The sequence below is a fragment of the Colobus angolensis genome, unplaced genomic scaffold (genome assembly GCF_000951035.1).
Source record: "Colobus angolensis palliatus isolate OR3802 unplaced genomic scaffold, Cang.pa_1.0 Scaffold34, whole genome shotgun sequence".
Classification (NCBI taxonomy): domain Eukaryota; kingdom Metazoa; phylum Chordata; class Mammalia; order Primates; family Cercopithecidae; genus Colobus; species Colobus angolensis.
Window position 1 is genome coordinate 1,320,925 of NW_012116710.1, and position 17,847 is coordinate 1,338,771.

Below are 17,847 nucleotides of genomic sequence, written 5' to 3' on the forward strand. Positions count from 1 at the left end.
GACACCCACACAAGGGTCTTGTGTTGCTTAAATCGGTGAATGTGTGAAAGATCCAGGGTAGTGTCTGGCTCACTGCAGGTTCATTGATGGCTATGGCAATTTCAGGGTCACAGGGCCTCTGCTGAAAACCTGGTTCAGGGTCAGTTAGGTCTCCCATCACAGGGCTCTTCTTTCCCTGACAGGGTCAATAAACTGAATGAATTGTGCCCACTTTCTGGGCCAGCCTCATAGCTATTGGTGTCTGGTTAATATCACCTTGCATCTGCATGGCATTTTGTGGGTCACCAGATGCGCTAGCTCATTTGAGTCCTGCAGCCATCCTGTAGGGCAGACTGTATTAGTCCCATTCTGCAGAAGAGGATGTGTACCGAGAGGTTAAGCAGCAGAGCCAGGGCTACAGTCCTTGTCACCAAAGGCTGAGTCCAGTGCTCTGTATGGTGCTTTCAGTATAAACTGAATCAAAGAGATGCTCATGCAGTGACAAGCCACCTTTGTGGGTGGGGTTCCGCCAGGCCATCACAGCCATGGCCTTTGTGAACGTTGTTCTAGTGCGTGGACCGACAAGAGTCAAACTGAGCGGGTGGGGGTGGGGGGGTGGTTAGGAAAACGCAGCAGGCATTATAAGCAATGTGACTTTATTTAGTTATTTTGGAAACAAAACCCTCCAAATAATGCCTGAACCCAAAGGTACATAAAAATGGCCCAAAATAGTTTAAAATAGATTTGAACTTCATTTGTAGTTTCTTCCTCATAACACGAGCGCTTTTAGCTGGACAGCAGATGACAAAGCATCTCCGATCATTAAGGCAGATGATCAATCTGTGGCTGCATCTGTAACTCCTCCTGGGAAAACAATCCTGTTGGAGTTGGGGGCTCTTCCCAGTTGTTTGGTCAGTTGGCCCAGGAAGGGGCAGTCCTGGAGCTGGCGGGTGGGGAGCCAGGCCCCACCTGTCTTGTCACTGCTCGTTCTGCTGGCCCTCTGTGACTGACGCTGACACGGAGCCCTGGCCCTTGTTGACATCACTGATGCACACCCACTGCCCGTCAACCGACTCCTTCCACAGGGTCACCTGCAAGTCAAGTCAGGGCACAGATTACCATGGGTCTGAGGCCTTCCCTCCGCTGTCCCCTAAATATGAGCCTCATCCCCATCAAGAACCACTGCCCAGAGGCTTGTGTATGAACAGAGCATGTTCCTCCTCCACTGAAATCCCACCAAAATGAGAGTCCAGGAATAAAAACTCACAGAAAAAAAGGAGTAACAATAACAGCAGCTGTGGATGATGATGTCAACACAGGATATTGTTTTCGCCAAACTTGTGACAGAGCTACAGTGAGTGAGAGGATATGGGGTGGCAGGGAGCAGGGTTTGCGAAGTGTGGTCCCCAGACCAGAGCATCGGTCACCTGGGAACTTGCTACAACTGCAGATTCTTGGGGCCTGGAACAACTGATGAAGAAGCTCCGCGGGGGGGAGGGGGGCTGGCAATCTGTTTTAACAGGTTTAACAACACTGCAGTTTGAAAACTACTGTGGTAGAGGAAGGTAACAGATCAGTATGCTGTTTCTACACTGAAGTAAACTGTGTAAGAAATAGCTAAGAGCTGAAAAGGTTTGCCCCTGGAGAGTGAAAATTAGGAGGCTGCTTAAAAAAAAAAATCAATCTAGGCCGGGCGTGGTGGCTCCCAGCAGTTTGGGAGGCTGAGATGGGTGAATCACCTGAAGCCAGGAGTTCGAGACCAGCCTGGCCAACATGGTGAAAGCCCGTCTCTACTAAAAATACACACAAAAAAACTAGCCAGCCGTGGCGGCAGGCACCTGTAATCTCCCAGTGGGGAGGCTGAGGCAGGAGAATCGCCTGAACCCAGGAGACGGAGGTTGCAGTGAGCCAAGACTGCCACTGCACTCCAGCCTGGATGACAGAGTGAGACTCGATCTCAAAACAAAAACCATCTAAAGCTATGTACATATATTAGTCTGATTAAAAATGAAAATGATTTTGATTTTAAGAACTCTTGCTTCAGGGACAAACTTTATTCACCCAACACACTGCAGAAAGCTCTGGGACTGAAAACATTTAAGTCCTTTAGCTCAGGGTGCTATGGAAGACAGCAAAAGGAAACAGGCTTATAAAGAAGGAAAAAGCAAGAAGCCTAAATGCATAGTGACGGGGACCCCAAAACATTGCATGTATAGCCAGGCACTTGCTTACAGCCTTGTAAAAATCACTGTGGGCCTGCTTGAGGCAATCTGGTCCCTTGGTCTGTCCTGAGTGCCATCAAACCTGGGTTGTAGTCCTGACTCTGGCACTCACTAGAAATATGGCTTTGAGAGGGGGCCTACTAGATCTTTCTGGGACCACTGTAGATGAAAGGGACCCTCGGTCAGAAAAGCTGCCTGCAGAGGCTCTCAGATCTGCACGCCCATGTTCACAGCCACACTATTCGCAATAGCCATGAGGTGGCAGCAGCCCAGCGCCCGCTGGTGGAGGAATGAGTGTAGAAATGGGGTGTGGGCTGTCCAAACAATGCAACACTACTTAGCTTTACAAAGGAAGGAATTCTGACACATGCTACATACAGCATGGAGGAACCTTAAAGGCATACTGCTAAGTGACATAACCCAGTCACAAAAGGACAAATACTGTATGATCCCACTTAGGTAGTTCCCTAGAGCAGTCACATTCACACAGACAGAAAGGAGAAGGGTGGCTGCGGGGGCGGGCAGTGGGGAAGGGAGTTATTTAATGGGTACGGAGTTTCAATTTTGCAGTTGAAAAGAGTTCTGGAGATCAGCTGCTTCTCTGCCTTGCCTGTGTTGGTTGTGCTGTGAGCCACACAAATGAAAGGTAAGACATGGAGCCAGAGTGGCCACTGGGAAACAGTAAAAGACCAACACAGGCAAGGGAGAGAAGCAGCAAGGGCTGGCAGGATCCAGACCAACTCGCACTTCAGACCAGAGCAGAGGTGCCTGAAAACGCAGCACAGCCACTCCATGTGGAACTGACCCTATGGAGTTAGAGATCCTCTGTCTTACAGGGGAATTCAGCGAGGCAGATGGCCGTGGCTTGTTACTGCTTCCTTTCTGGGGGTAGTTTTTCCTTCTAATTGTAAAATACATGTAACATAAAATGATCTTGGCCATTTTTAACTGCACAGTCCAGTTGTGTGATGTACATTTGCATCCCTGTGCAACTGGTCTCCAGAACTCTTTTTAGCTGCAAAACACAAACTCTTTCAATGCACCCACTGTGTTCCTGACTCTTACCAGCATCACAAGTATTCATAAACCCTACAGATTTTTAAAAAGCCTTTTAGGTGTTAGGGACAAAAAAATATCCCCAATCTCCTCGCTTTTGTTTATGGGTTCTCATACACTTACTTTTTTGGCACAGCTAATTGAACATCACCATGAGGTGACCAAATGGTTAGCAGGGTGATGAGCCTGACTGCTCTGCTACCTCAGTTTTGGGACCCCCGTGCAAGTCAAATTGCCTCTGTCAGCTTCTTTCCTCATCTGTGAAAGGGGGACATATTAATACTACCTCAGGGGCTGTGACATTAATGATGTAACTAAGAGGCACACTCAGCACACAGCCCTGGCTAAGGCTCCTTCCCAGCCTGCAGTCAGGTGGGAATGTCAAGTGCGCTCTCTAGTGGGCGGGGTGAAGACCAACAGGCCATGTCCACCAAGCTGTGGGGAATGGGTATGTACCTTATTGTCTCCACCGGAGACAGCCAGGATGTTGGCTGTGATGGACCAGCTCACATGCCACACCACATCATTGAACTTGTGCAACAATTTAGGGGACCACGTGTTGCCTGAGGCATCATCACAGGTCCAAATGAACACACGACCGTCCTAGGAAGAAACAGGATAGAGTCAGGAGTTGGGGACGAAACTCTGCGTTTGTGATGTCCTCCCAATCTAGAGCCACGCGGCACCTCTCTGCAGGCACAGGGTGGGGGATTCAAAGGGGAGCCAAGGACCTCTGGGGCATCCACAGCTTTGCTTCTGTCTCTTCACACTGGTCAAGAGTGTCCCGGATTCCTTTTCTCATCCGGGTTTCGGAGGTGGACTCTGCGTTGCTAACTCAGATTTTCTCTGGGGTTTTCCTGATGCCTGCCAAGTGACTTCCACTGTCTGTCTATACCTTCTCAACTGAATGAATGGGCAGAGCTCTCCAAAAACCAAGCTCTGAGAATGAGAAGGCACAAGTAAAAAAAGCACAAAAATCTCAAATTTAGAACCAAACAGGTTCCTAGGATGTGAAAGGCCTGGCTGGCTCCCTCTAGGGTGGTGGCATATAACTGAAGGCTCGCCCTTGGCAGTCCTTGCTGTCTGGGAAAGGTGGCTCGGTAGCTGAGCCTAGAATTCCCATCCCTTCCCATCCCGCCCCATTGTTGCTTGGGAACACTCGGACTGCACCTGGGCACCCTGGCTCCCCAGTCTCACAAGGGTCAGGAGGGAAAATGCATCCCGAATCCACCTCCTTCTTGGTGCTGGTTCTGTTGTAGCTGTCTCATCTCAGCGGAGGCAGAACACTTGTGGCTTCTAACCAAGAGTTCCCCACACGATGACCTGACTCCCTGTGCTCTGGGCCAAAGGTGCCTGTTGCTCTCCCTTTACCTTCACAGAGGACTTTCCGCTAAGGAGACTAACAGCTGATGGGCCTGACTTGAGACCAAATGACAAGAGATGCTCTCACGGCCCTGGGCTGACCTGGGAGCAGCTGGCGATGGTGCTGGTGGGCAGGCCGATGGAGGGGGCCCAGGCCACATCTCGAACCCAGTCACTGTGCGCTTCTAGCTTCTGCTCCTCCTTCCACTGGCCGTCCTCCTCCTCCCTAACAGGGGGGACAGAAAGAGAATCAGCAGGGAGCTGCCTGGGGGCCTTTCCCACACCTCAACTCCTCCCCTACGACAGGCTCTGCCTGGGGTGGAGAAGCGATTCCATCTTTCTTCTTTCATTCATGGAGTTTGTGGCATTTTACTCCCTTCACCCCAGCTGTAAAAAAAACCCTCCAGGAAATGCTCTGCTTCCACAGCCAAAGAGTCAGCTCCAACAGTTGGGAATTAGGTGAAGAGGTGTTGTGTTGTTTTTCAAGGATATCCTCGACAGATTGAAAACAGTATTTTACTGACAGGAGGGAGAAAGGTGACTTTGTTTCTTGTGAGTGTGGCTGAGTCATGGTGAGTAGGGTAAAGGGTAGAAATGTCCCCTCAAAGAGAAGGCCACATATCCCTACTTACTTCCACAGCTTGATAAGGTTGTCACAGCCACCCGATGCAAACCTCTTGATGTAATTGGGTTTCTGCCCCGAAGGCTGGTCTATGAGGCTTCCAGGTACAACAGCAGGGGCCCAGCTGACAGCATTGCAGCCAATCTGTAAAGATGGAACACATGGTGACTCTGCCTTGCAAGAGAACACTGCTTTCGCAGACCCAAGCCTGCTGTCCCTCTCTCCTCCGCTTCTCAGGACTGGACTGTGTGAAGGCTGACATGAAGCACTCATCATGTGGTCCACTGCTCAGAATTCTCCCTCAAGGATCCCAACTGTGTGTGCATTTTTCTGCAGTGTGCACTAAAAGTAGAAATTAAGAACTCCCACAAATTTAAGAAACAGGACATTTTTTAAACACATGAAAGAATGGTACATTGGAGTTTTTTTTTTTTTTGAAAAATCTTTTATTATAAATAGATCAAGAAACAAAAATTCTGCCACCTGCCTGAAAAGCCCTGTCATTATGCCCTTCCTAATCACAGCTCCCTCTATAAGTAACCACTGGCCTGACTTCTAACCCAATTTCCCCCCGTTTTATCACCCAAATGTGCATCCCTTGCCACTACAGTCTTATCCATTAAACATTTTTTTGGATTTTTTTTTTTACATCTCCTACTTTGCAGATTCCTCCTCTGATTTTTTTCCTTACAATTTTTCTGCTGAAGAGAGTCTAGTCTCTCGGTCTGGGTTTTGTTGCTTTATACGCAGTTCAATATGTTCCTCTGAATTCCTGAAAACTGTCAGCTGGAGCCAAGACTGGACAGACTCAGGTGTGATCCCTTTGGCCAAGACTAGAGCTGGTGTGTTCTCTCATCAGGAGGCACGTTAGGCTTGTCTCTTATATTAACAGCTGTCAATAACTCAGGCTTCTCTTAATTCACTGGGGCTTGCAAAATGGTGATACTCTAATTCTATCCTTTCTTTGTCATTTATTCCATGGAATGCTCCAGATAGGGGTACTTCTCATTAACTATTCGATTACCCAGGGGTAGAGGTCTGATACGGTTTGGCTGTGTCCCTACTCAAATCTCATCTTGAATTCCCACGTGTTGTGGGAGGGACCCAGTAGGAGGTAACTGAATCAGGGGGGCAAGTCTTTCCCATGCTGTTCTCATGATAGTGAATAAGTCTCATTAGATCTGACGATTTTAAAAATGGGAGTTTTTCTGCACAAGCTCTCTCTTTTGCCTGCTGCCATCCATGTAAGACGTGACTTGCTCCTCCTTGCCTTCTGCCATGATTGTGAGGCTTTCCCAGCCACGTGGAACTGAGTTCTCCATCCTCTTTCCTTTGGAAATTGCCCGGTCTCAGGTATGTCTTTGCCAGCAGCGTGAAAACAGACTAATACAAGGTCAGAAAGGAAAGCCTGGATAAACGCTTGATTCTTTCTGAACTGGTTCTGTCACTTTCCAAAGATGACTGATTCTCCTCTTTATTTATTATTAACAAAAACTTTTTTTTTTTTTTTTTTTTTTATTGAGACAGGGTCTCACTGTCACCCAGGCTGAAGGGCAGGTTGGTATGATCATGGTTCACTGCAGCCTCAAACTTCCTAGGTGCAAGCGATCCTCCCACCTCGGACTCCCAAATTAATGGGATTATAGGTGTGAGCCACTGCCTTTTTTTTTCTTTTTTTTTGAGATGGAGCCTGGCTCTGTCACCCAGGATGGAGTGCAGAGGCGCGATCTTGGCTCACTGCAACCTCCACCTCCCAGGTTCAAGTGATTCTTCTACCTCAGCCTCCTGCGTAGCTGGGATTGCAGGTGTGTGCCACTACGCCTGGCTAATTTTTGTATTTTTAGTAGAGACGGGGTGTATTAGTCCATTTTCACACCGCTGATAAAGACATACCTGACACTGGGTAGTTTACAAAAAAAAGAGAGGTTTAATGGACTCACAGTTCCACATAGCTGGGGAGGTCTTACCATCATGGCAGAAGGCAAGGAGGAGCAAGTCACATCTCACATGGATGGCAGCAAAAAGGGAGAGCGCCTGTGCAGGCGAACTCCTCCTCATAGAACCCGATCTTGTGAGACTTATTCACTATCAAGAGAACAGAACAGCATGGGAAAGACCTCCTCCTATGACTCAACCACCTCCCACCAGGTACCCCCTGTAACACGTGGGCATTCAAGATGAGATCTGGGTGGGGACACAGCCAAACCACATCACGGGATTCCGCCACGTTGGCCAGGCTGGTCTCGAACTCCTGACCTCAGGTGATCCACCTGCCTCAGCCTCCCTAAGTGCTGGGATTACAGGTGTGAGCCACCGTGTCCGCCGTGGGCCCAGCCTTTTAACCCTCCTTTAGTCTTAGTTCTATGTATTTATGCTGAAGTCTTTGTAGTCATTTTTGTTGTGTGATATGTATCCTCTGAGTAGATTCCTCAGGAAGGGCTCCTAGAAACAGTAGTCCCTGAATTTTTTTTTTTTTTTTGAGACGGAGTCTCGCTCTGTGGCCCAGGCTGGAGTGCAGTGGCGCGATCTTGGCTCACTGCAAGCTCCGCCTCCAGAGTAGTCCCTGAATTCTTGCATATTGATAATAGTTCATATTCTTTACACTAGAAAGCTAATTTTAAAAACAGCTTTGATATGGTATAATTGACATAAACTGCGTATCAAGAGCATGATTTGGTGAATTTTGACAAAAATATACCCTGTAGGATCATCACATCACCTCAGTCAAGATAAGGAACATGCCCATCATTCCAGAAAGTTTCCTCGATCCCCTGGTAATCCATCTCCCCATCCTGCAGCCCCCAATCTTGGTGACCATGGGCCTGCTCAGCTGCACTTCCTAGATATTACAGCAGTGGAATCACAGTGTGTCCTTTTTTTTCTTTTTTTCACTCAGCGTAATTATTTTGAAATTTATTCATCATCTTATTGTGTTAAGTCATTTCTTTTTAATGCTGGCAGTATTTCCAAAGTATGGATATATCACAACTTATCATTTACCTGTTGATGGACATGTGGACTATTTGCAGTTTTTGGCTAGTAAAGCTGCTATAAACTTTTGTGTATAAGCCTTTGTGTGAACCTGAAAGTAAATTTTCCTGATTATAAATCCCTGGCCCATACTGTCTTTCCTTGAGTATTTTAAACATGTTATTCTTTTTTCTTTGGCACCAATCCTTACTATTGAAAAGTCTGACAATAACCTAATTGCCTTTCCTCTTTAAGTCACAAGGTTCCTTTTCTCTAGAACCCCCCCCAAAATTTAAAGTCTAATAATTTTACTAGAATTATATCTTTTTGTTGGTGATGCTGGGTTGATTTTTTTTTTTTTTTAGAGACAGGGTCTATGTTGGCCAGGTTGTTCTCGAACTCCTGGCCTCAAACAATCTTCCCACCTCGATCTCCCAAAGTGCTAGGATTACAGGCTGAACCAGCTCGCCTGGCCTTGTTTTTTTGTTTTGTTTTTTTGAGACAGAGTCTTGCTCTATCGCCCAGGTTGGAGTGTAATGGCGTGATCTCGGCTCACTGCAACCTCTGCCTCCCAGGTTCAAGCAATTCTCTTGCCTCAGCCTTCCAAGTAGCTGGGATTACAGGTGTACACCACCACGTCCGGCTAATTTTTGTATTTTTAGTAGAGACGGGGTTTTGCCATGTTGGTCAGGCTGGTTTTGAACTCCTGACCTCAGGCGATCCGCCTGCCTCAGCCTCCCAAAGTGCTGGGATTACAGGCTGAGCCACTGCACCTGGCTGATATTGTTAAGTGTAGGGTATGATCTCTCAATCTCAAGTTTCAAATCTTCGTTTTTTAATTTTAAGAAAGTTTTCTGGATTACTTCTTGGTATTTGTTCTGTTTTCCTTTCCAGGGACTCCTGGTATTCATATGTTTGACCTTTCTGCCTGTCTTTACTTTTGCTCAAAACCTTTTTACCTCTTCACTTTTTTGCTCTTGAAATGTTTCCTTTTTCAAACTGTTTATCCTTTTTAAGCAGGATCTGCTGTGTTTATCGACACTTGCATTTCATCTAACTTAGTCTTCACTTCTGAAATGATTTTTTTCTAATTCTTTCCCGAGTTCTGTCGCCTTATTTCTGATTTTTACAATGTTGATTTACACTATTCTGTCATGCTTTGTATTGTTAGAATGTCACCTGGCTTGATTTGAAATAGTGGGTTGCAGCTTGGCTCTGTTCTGTGGGCGTATCTTTCTAACGTACTCTCACTGTCCACAGGGAGGGTATTTTGCATATTCTTGTTTCTTATATAATAACTTTGTAAGCAATTTCACTTCAAAGACTTTTCTGTTATTTTTAGGTGAGATGAGTTTTCCTGATAAGAAAGGCTCAGGAAAGTCTAAGCTCAGAACTCTCCCTCGTTTCTGTGTAGTGTTAAAAAATGTGGGAGATGGCTTTCAGGAGTTCCTGTCTTTGTTTCTCTTCCCCATGTTGGTCTACATCTCATCCTTCCTTTCCTGTGTCCCTGTCCAGCTCAACTGTGATTTCATTTCCAGCAGTGCCTCTTCCTGAGGGGGCCTGTCCCGGAGGCTTGCTCTGAAGGATCACAGAGCTCAGATTTCTTCCCGCCCCTTCAGCCTTTCTTACTGTGGGCCACGTGCATTCACTCGGTGTTAGAGTGCAAACCCCTCCCAGTCATTTCTCCAAAGATACACGAATGGCCAATAAGCCCCCAAAAGATGCTCACCATCATTTTTGATTAGCGAAATGCAAATAAAAATCACAGTAAGGGCTGGGTGCGGTGGCTCACACCTGTAATCCCAGCACTTTGGGAGACTTAGGCAGGCGGATCACTTGAGGCCAGGAGTTTGAGACCAACCTGGGCAACATGGTGAAACCCTGTCTCTACTAAAAATACAAAAATCAGCTGGGTGTTGTGGCGTGTGCCTGTAGTTCCAGCTGCTCAAGAGGCTGAGGTGTGAGAACTGCTTGAACCTGGGAGGCGGGGATTGCAGTGAGCTGAGATCATGCCACTGCACTCCAGCCTGGGTGACAGAGCAAGACTCCGTCTCAAAAAAACAAAACAAACCCAAAAAATCACAGTAAGATACCACCTCACATTCACTAGGACAGCTGTAATCAAAATGACAGACATATGTTAGTGAGGATGTGGAGAAAGTAGAATCCTCACACACTGCTCATGGGACTGTAAAAGGGTACAGTTACTTTGCAAAACAGTTTAGCAGTTCCTCAAAAAGTTAAACAGAGAATTACCATATGACTCAGCAATTTCAAATCAGGTATAGACCCAAGAGAATTAAAAACCTATGTTCATGCAAAAACTTATCTGCAAATGTTCATAGCAGCATTGTTCATAAGGCCAAGAACATCAATCATCTGATGAATGGATATACAAAATGTCTACATTCACAATGGAGTATTATCCAGCCATAAAAAGGAATAGAGTGCTGATACACGCTATGATATGGATGAAACTTGAACTCATTATGCTAAGTAGGAGAAGCCAGCCACAAAAGGCCACAGATTGTCTGATTCTACGTACAACTGATCCTCAATTTCATTTCATTATAATGTTGACAAGATAAAAAAAAAAAAAACAACTCCCAGCGGGGGCCCTGCCTGTGTGGAGTCTGTGCGTTCCCTGTGTCTGCGTGGGCTCTCTCCTGGTCCTCTGGTTTCCTTTCACACCCTAAAGATGTACATGTTCGCTTCACTGGTGGGCGTGCATTGTCCCAGTGTGAGTGTGGGGGCGCGTGTGAGTGCTCTGCTGGTGGAAGGGTATCCTGTCCAGGGCTGGCTTTTGCCTCATGCCCTAAGCTGCCAGGACAGGCTCCAGCCACCTGTGACCCTGAACTGGAATGAGATTAGAAAAAGAATAAATACAAATTATTGTAGAAAACTCATAAAATATCCAATAATCATACAGATGCATGACAGCAAATGATGTGGCATTAGTCATATGAGCCCCCACACTGGTTACTGTTGGTTTTTGAACTGTGCGGTGGTAGGAGGTAGGACACTGATGTTCGCTTTGCAAACATTTATTCCTTGATTGAACCACCAACATCACGACCGCTGTCACTCACTAATTCATCAAAAGTTGGGTAAAGAATGACCTTGTTTATATTAATATTTCTTAAATGTATGCATAGCTCACATACTTTTTAAAAATTTTAATAACACCACTCCATTCTACAGGGTCCCAATGACTACTGCAGGGCATGTCACCTGGACGCAGCCATAGCTAAGGTGGCAGTGAGCAGGCTGCTGCTGCACCTTCCTGGTGCCCAGCCCTCCCCTGCTTGGGAGCACACAACAAGGAAGCAGTGCCAGGTCCTGCCTGGGCTGAAAGAGGCCGGTGCAGCCTGGTCTGGTTTCAGAGCAAAGAGGCCCAAAGCTGCGCTATAGCATTCATGTCTGGTCAGCTGACCCCTCCCCGGCCCACTGCACAGCAGGGACCCTCCCCTACCACCTTCTAGGGAGCCTGCAGACACAGGGCAAGGCAAGCACTCTCACTGCAGGAAAGGCAGGGGCTGGACTCACGGTGTGAGCATTGTTGATCTTCTTTACTTCCCATTGGCCTTCCCCGGTGTACGTCAGCAGGGAGATGGCCCCATCTGAGCTCCCACAGGCCAGGATCAGGCCATAGTCATGGGGGGCCCAGCACACCGAGTTCACTGTAGGAAGAGGGAGAGTGCAGTGAGCAAAGCAGGGAGACCGCGGCCCCAGGTCCCGCCTTCCACAGATTTACTGTTTTATTCAATTTCCACAACAAACAACTGTAGGAGTCACTGGGGGAAGCCGTAATTTGGTCAACTGAGGACACTGAAAAAAACCCTATCACCTACTAATACCATGATTTCATAACCTACAGTCTGTCTAACGAAAAACTGGGTAGGACAACAATCTGAGAATGAAGGGTAGTGCTTAAAATGAATAATCCTGAAGAGAAACTCACTTGTCTTTTCTTATTTGTTTTGGACTGGCTTTAGGTCTTAGGACCTTACTCAGCTGCAGACAGACTAGCAGAAAAGCCAACCAAAGCTCAAGGGACAGAGGACAGACAAGAGGTACCAGGAGGGGCAGGGAGCCAGGGCTCCAGCCGGGACAGAGTCTTCCTTTTTTACCCAGTGGTGCCCTCACCCGCTCTGCTGCCATGCTCAGTGTACCTGAGGAGTCGTGTCCTGCGTGCTCGTGGCTCTTCTCCCAGGTGCCATTTTCCTCTCTCCAGATGATGACCTTCCGGTCATAGGAGCAGGACGCCAGGATGTTGCCGTACATGGGGTGAGCCCAGGCCACCTGCCACACAGGACCCTCATGGCTGCAAAGTGAGAGACGCCAGAGGAACCCACAGGGCTCTGCAGGCACTGCTTTGGACAGAACTAAATGACTCCCTGAGACAATGTATCAGGGCAGAACTGCTTCAGAACTTCAAAGGGAGAGCTACACAATGCCATTTCAACAGGAGTGCTCAGTGGACAGTGAGGAGCCTGAGGTCCTAAGAGGTTAAGCAACCTAAGGTCACAGAGCCTTTGAGAGAGAGTTGAGCCTCTGGGTCAGCCTTCCTGTCCCAGCCAGGCAGGAACCTCACTTGTCCAGACTGCAGCCAGCACTGTCTATATGTACTGTCTACAGCATAGTCATTAATTGGTCCAGGGTTTCCAGCCACAAGTGCTCAGGAAATATTTGTAGACTCACATGCTATTCATCCTTCCTGACGGTCAGCTTCCTGAGGAGGCATTATCGGTTTCATTTTGGTATTTTCCACTACTCTTTTAATTTGTTCAAAAGGCATGTCTTTCCCTTCTCTTCTGATCTTTATCCATTTACCTGATAACACGTACTATCTGAGCAAATGCTCTGTGCCAGGCTTTGTATGGGGACCATTTCTCTGCCCAGGGAAGAGTTTGCACCTTAGCACTCAAGAGGTAGAGTAGCATGGTAGAGTTAGTGGTTAGGAGACCAGGCCCATTCCCCCATTCACTAGCTCTTGACTTTAGGCAAGGATATTTTTGTCTCTTTACCTGAAAATGGAGAAATCAGTAAGAATTCTTTCATCAAGTTTGGAACAATGCTTGGTAGAAGGAAAGAAAAAAGCCACTCAACACCCATTAGCTATTAGTGCTGCTCCTGGTTTATTCCTTCACTGTGGGCTGCACACACTCAAGTCTCCTCCTCCCTCTGGCTGGGACAACAGGACATTCCCAGTCCCTACAAAGGTGCTGCTAATGAAACTGTGCGTAGACTCAAACTTCCAACAACTAGCACAATTTTTACTAAGGCAAAAAAGAACGGGGTGGGAATTTTTTTTCTCCCTCCAATATTTCACATCCTTTGAATGTAAGAAAAACAGCAGAAAGGACAGAGCCACAGCAAACATAACTGCCTTGGCCAACAAGCTGCACTGTGGCAGCTCTCTGCCTGCCCAGGGGCTGCTGCATAGAGAAGCCCGATTTGGCTCCTCAGTCACTTGATCATTTGACACTCAGACAGATGGGAACTTCTAGGCCCACTTCCCCAAATGGACACTGACTTAGTTTAAAAACTGCTTTTTAATTCAGTTAAACATGTGCTGAACACCTACCTGTCATGGCTCTTCATCTTGCCTGTGCATTCTGTGGAAGGTTATGGACCCTCATCAGAATAATGCACAAAACACACAGAACTAGGCTTATAAAGAAAATTCAATTATAAATTATACACTAATCAACTTTTTTTTTTTTTGAGAAGGGTTTCACCCTGTCACCCAGGCTGCAGTGCAGTGGCACCATCATGGCTCACTGCAGCCTCAAACTCCTGGGCTCAGGCCATCCTCCCACCTCGGCCTCCCAAAGTGTTAGGATTACAGGAGTGAGCCACCTCGCCCAGCCTGTTATCAAAATATTATAAAGCAATTTATGAGATAGTGATGCATGTACATCTTTGTTAACACTTTAAGCAACAAACTCTAGTGGCAGGTCTAATAACCACTGTAATTTCAAAGTCGTGATGAGCGTAAGTGATATTCTGAGGTAGCTAAGTAACTGTGATGTGTGATAACAATATCTGTGACTTCTACTGGTGACAAAGTGACAGGCACTACAAATACTACTGAAGTTTCTGGCCTACATCCATAATTGAAAGAAATGCTAAATATCAGTCACTGAAAATGCATTTTTTTTTCCCCTGTCCCAATTCATCAACCTCTGAGTTCTACTCACAGAACCCTTGGAGATCCATAGCACCCAGAAAAACCCACAAATACGTGAAAGGCAGTGAGCTGAGGGAAAGCAGTAGAGATGTGGCCATAAAAATGAGCCAGAATTTCCTCAAGATCTCAGTAGGGAGCAGGGCAGGCCAAACATTTGTAAATAATCACTGAACACCTGCCACGGGCAAACAGGCAGAACAATGGGATTTATAAAATGACAGCATTCTTACCTTATTCTTACGGCGATGCTTTTGTGACGCTTTAGGTCATACTGGCTAAACTTGCATGAAATGGTCCTGTTTACCACTTTTAAAAGTAGCAGTAGCTGCCTGCACTAAAGACTTACTGTGTGCTGGGCCCTGCGTCAGGGCCTTGCATGCACTAGCTGGACAGGAGGTAGCACTGGCCCAATTTTGAGGATGAGCAGATGAAGGCTCTGAGACAGAAACTGACTCATTTGCCCAAGGTCTTCTAATGGGTACATATAAAGTGGCAGAGCTGAGACTCACACCTGCATCCACCTGTGCCCTTAACAGCATCATCCCTGGGGACATCTGCTGAGGACAGCCAGGCTGGCTGGGATCCCAGCGTCCTCTCTGCTAAATGCACTTTGGGGTTGCTCTGAATCTGGGCTCCCATGCTTGAAGCAGGGCCTGAGAACCCACACCATTCCTGCAGCCCTTCCCTGGGCTTGCCAGCACTTACCCCCTGAGGTCGGCGATAAGGATCTGCCCTCCATTGCGCACATCAAAGATTTTGACGGACCTGTCTGATGAGCAGGTTGCCAGGCGGGTGCCGTAGTAGTCCATCTGGGCGTCGTGCTGCAAAGGGAGGACAGCTCGGGAGGCCTGCAGGCTGGGTGGGTGGGCAGGTATGGTGAGGGCTGTCACCACACAGAGTCTAGTTCAGACCAGAATCTCCCTGAAATCAATCTAATCTCAAAGTATCATCACCCTCAGGCAGGAAGCTAGCATGTGGACATTCTCACTTCACCAATGGGCAGTGTCTCTCTGAAAGGGAAAAGCAAGCCACACCCAGCTGGTGTCACGGACCCTTTACATACCTCAGGGAAGGGCCCTTCCATTCATGTTCCGCACGGTGGGTATGGGAGAAAAAAAGTTGGCCTAGCTGCCTTCTTCTTCCTCCACCCTCTCAGGCCCTACTCTGTTCTTAGGCTCTGTGGGCTAAAGGGGAATACCCCTGCATTCAGCTCAGCCCCAGCACCTGATGCTAACGCATGGGAACAGGCCAAAGGAGTGGGCCTCTGACTGCCTGGAGTCCCCAGCCAGGTCCTCTGTGATGCAGCTCTGGCCTGGACACAGGGTTCCATTCAGATATTTGGGCTCTTTCTTCCAGCCCTGGCCCTGGATCCTCTGTGGACCTTTTCCCTAGTGGTGTGCCCAGAGCTTCCCAGACTTTCCACCCAAGGAACACAATGCCTTAAGTGTCGCTGCTGTCACCACTTGTGAACCGAATTCCTTGATGCCGACTGAGCATGCAGAACTAGGCCTGGCCCCTGCCTGTAGATCCTTGTCCACGGGATGATGGTCTCTGAGGCACCATGCCTCCCGCCCCACTGAACACCCTGGTCCCTCCTGCTTGCTAGCCCTGCCTATTCCAGTGGATGTCACTTTCTCCAGCTGTCCACCCTGGGAGTTTCGGGACTATCAGCTGCACTCCCACGGCCACCAAGGGCAATTATGCCCATTCAAAGGCACTCATTCTGTCTGCCTCAGATGGAAATTCTCACCTCCCTACACGAGGAACACAACCTGATTTTTCTTTGGGAACTCCCTCCACTGTACCAGGCCTTGGGTTTCTTGGAAGGCAGGCAGTACAGGGGTTTTCTGAAGCACTTCTCATGCTTCTCAGTGGAAGGAGGCAGGACACAGTACCTTCCAGATCTAAATCCTATCTCCTTAGTTTACCTGCTGTGCAAACTCTGAAAATACTTCATCTCCTTGAGCTTCAGTTTCCTTATCTTTATTATTTACCAACATCCTATGGGCCTTAGTTCCCTTATCTTTAAATTAGGTATCTTTAATGATAGCATCTGTCTCAAGGGTGCTTGAGACGTGTTATGAAGTTAAACAAGATATTGACTGAAAAGTACAGCTGGGCGTGGTGGCTCACGCCTGTAATCCCAGCACTTTGGGAAGCTGAGGTGGGTGGATCACCTGAGGTTGGGAGTTCGAGACCAGCCTGACCAACATGGAGAAACCCTGTCTCTACTAAAAATACAAAATTAGCTGGGTGTGGTGGCACATGCCTATAATCCCAGCTACTCAGGAGTCTGAGGCAGAAGAATTGCTTGAACCCGGGAGGCGGAGGTTGCGGTGAGCTGAGATTGCGCCACTGCACGCCAGCCTGGGCAACAAGAGTGAAACTCTTGTTTCAAAAAAAAAAAAAAGAAAGAAAAGAAAACTACTTAGCATGGGGCCTGATACTCAGTGAACATGCAAATGTTTATCATTACTACTTTGCCTCATCTAGTTCTCAAACCAAACTCATACAAGTAGATAGCATATCTATTATTTTTCCCATAAGTAAATTGAGGCTAGCTCAGAAAAGTTAAGATACTGGCTAGGAGTCTCAGATTGGGTCTTCCTGCCCATGATGCCATGCTATCTCCAAGGAGGCGTGGTCTCACAGCTAGACCACTCATGACTGAATCCAGAGAAATATACAACTCTGGGACCAGACAACCTCTCAGAAACCCAAAAGCAACTGTTAGTGGACAGGTTGTGAGAGCAAGAACCCTGACATGAAACACTGTCAGTCAGCTGTCTGGGGTCTTGCTCAAAGGCTGCTTGGCCCTGAATGAAGGAGAGTCTGTGTTTTTCCTGCTGTAGACTTTAACCTCTGGACCTTCTCCTACAGCCCTGTCATCTTATACTGAGCCCTGTGTCCCTGTGTTTACCTCTCAGGAAATGCCGAGTACGACTTCTGGTTCAAAGGGCCGTGCTTGGCCTATTGTCTTGGTGGTTTGACTGGGCTCTGCCTGGGGCTTTCACTGTGGCCACCTTCTGCCTCTGTATTGAGTCATCTTTCTACACTCTCTTCCTTTCACTCACCTTTCCAGTGGGGCTAAGAAGTGACAGCAGGAGGAAGACAGGTGGGAAGACTATTGTCAAACCTCTGCACCCACTCAGCCTTCATCCGAGAGCAGGTTACTGTGTTGGCTGGAACACTGACAGCCTAGAACTGCAAACTATTCCCAGGTTCCTCCCAGCAGAGAGTGACCAGACTGCCACAGTCCTAACAACTCAGAGGGCACTGCTGAGGAGCCTAGCCATACCCCGAGATTACAGGCTGATGGGCAACCACTGCAAAGCCACCCTGGATCCACGAATGATCAACAGAAAGGGGTAATGAAAAACCCAAATTGCTTCCCTCCCACAAAAATGCCCATGTCCACAGCCCTTCAGGGAGGGTGATATTAA

General features: G+C 47.6%; 1 protein-coding gene across 3 annotated transcripts in view; it reads right to left on the reverse strand.

The window, feature by feature from the left end:
* Positions 1 to 618: 618 nt before the first annotated feature.
* SEC13 (SEC13 homolog (S. cerevisiae)) overlaps positions 619 to 17,847 on the reverse strand; it is a 20,315-nt gene continuing 3,086 nt past the window's right edge. For all 3 annotated transcript variants that reach the window (XM_011952292.1, XM_011952291.1, XM_011952290.1), the window contains 7 exons: positions 15,110 to 15,225; positions 12,384 to 12,535; positions 11,758 to 11,891; positions 5,252 to 5,385; positions 4,722 to 4,845; positions 3,714 to 3,860; positions 619 to 1,070 (listed from right to left, as the gene is read on the reverse strand). In XM_011952292.1, coding sequence (XP_011807682.1) covers positions 957 to 1,070; positions 3,714 to 3,860; positions 4,722 to 4,845; positions 5,252 to 5,385; positions 11,758 to 11,891; positions 12,384 to 12,535; positions 15,110 to 15,225 — 921 coding nt within the window. In that variant the 3' untranslated portion in view covers positions 619 to 956. The remainder of the gene's footprint in view (positions 1,071 to 3,713; positions 3,861 to 4,721; positions 4,846 to 5,251; positions 5,386 to 11,757; positions 11,892 to 12,383; positions 12,536 to 15,109; positions 15,226 to 17,847) is intronic.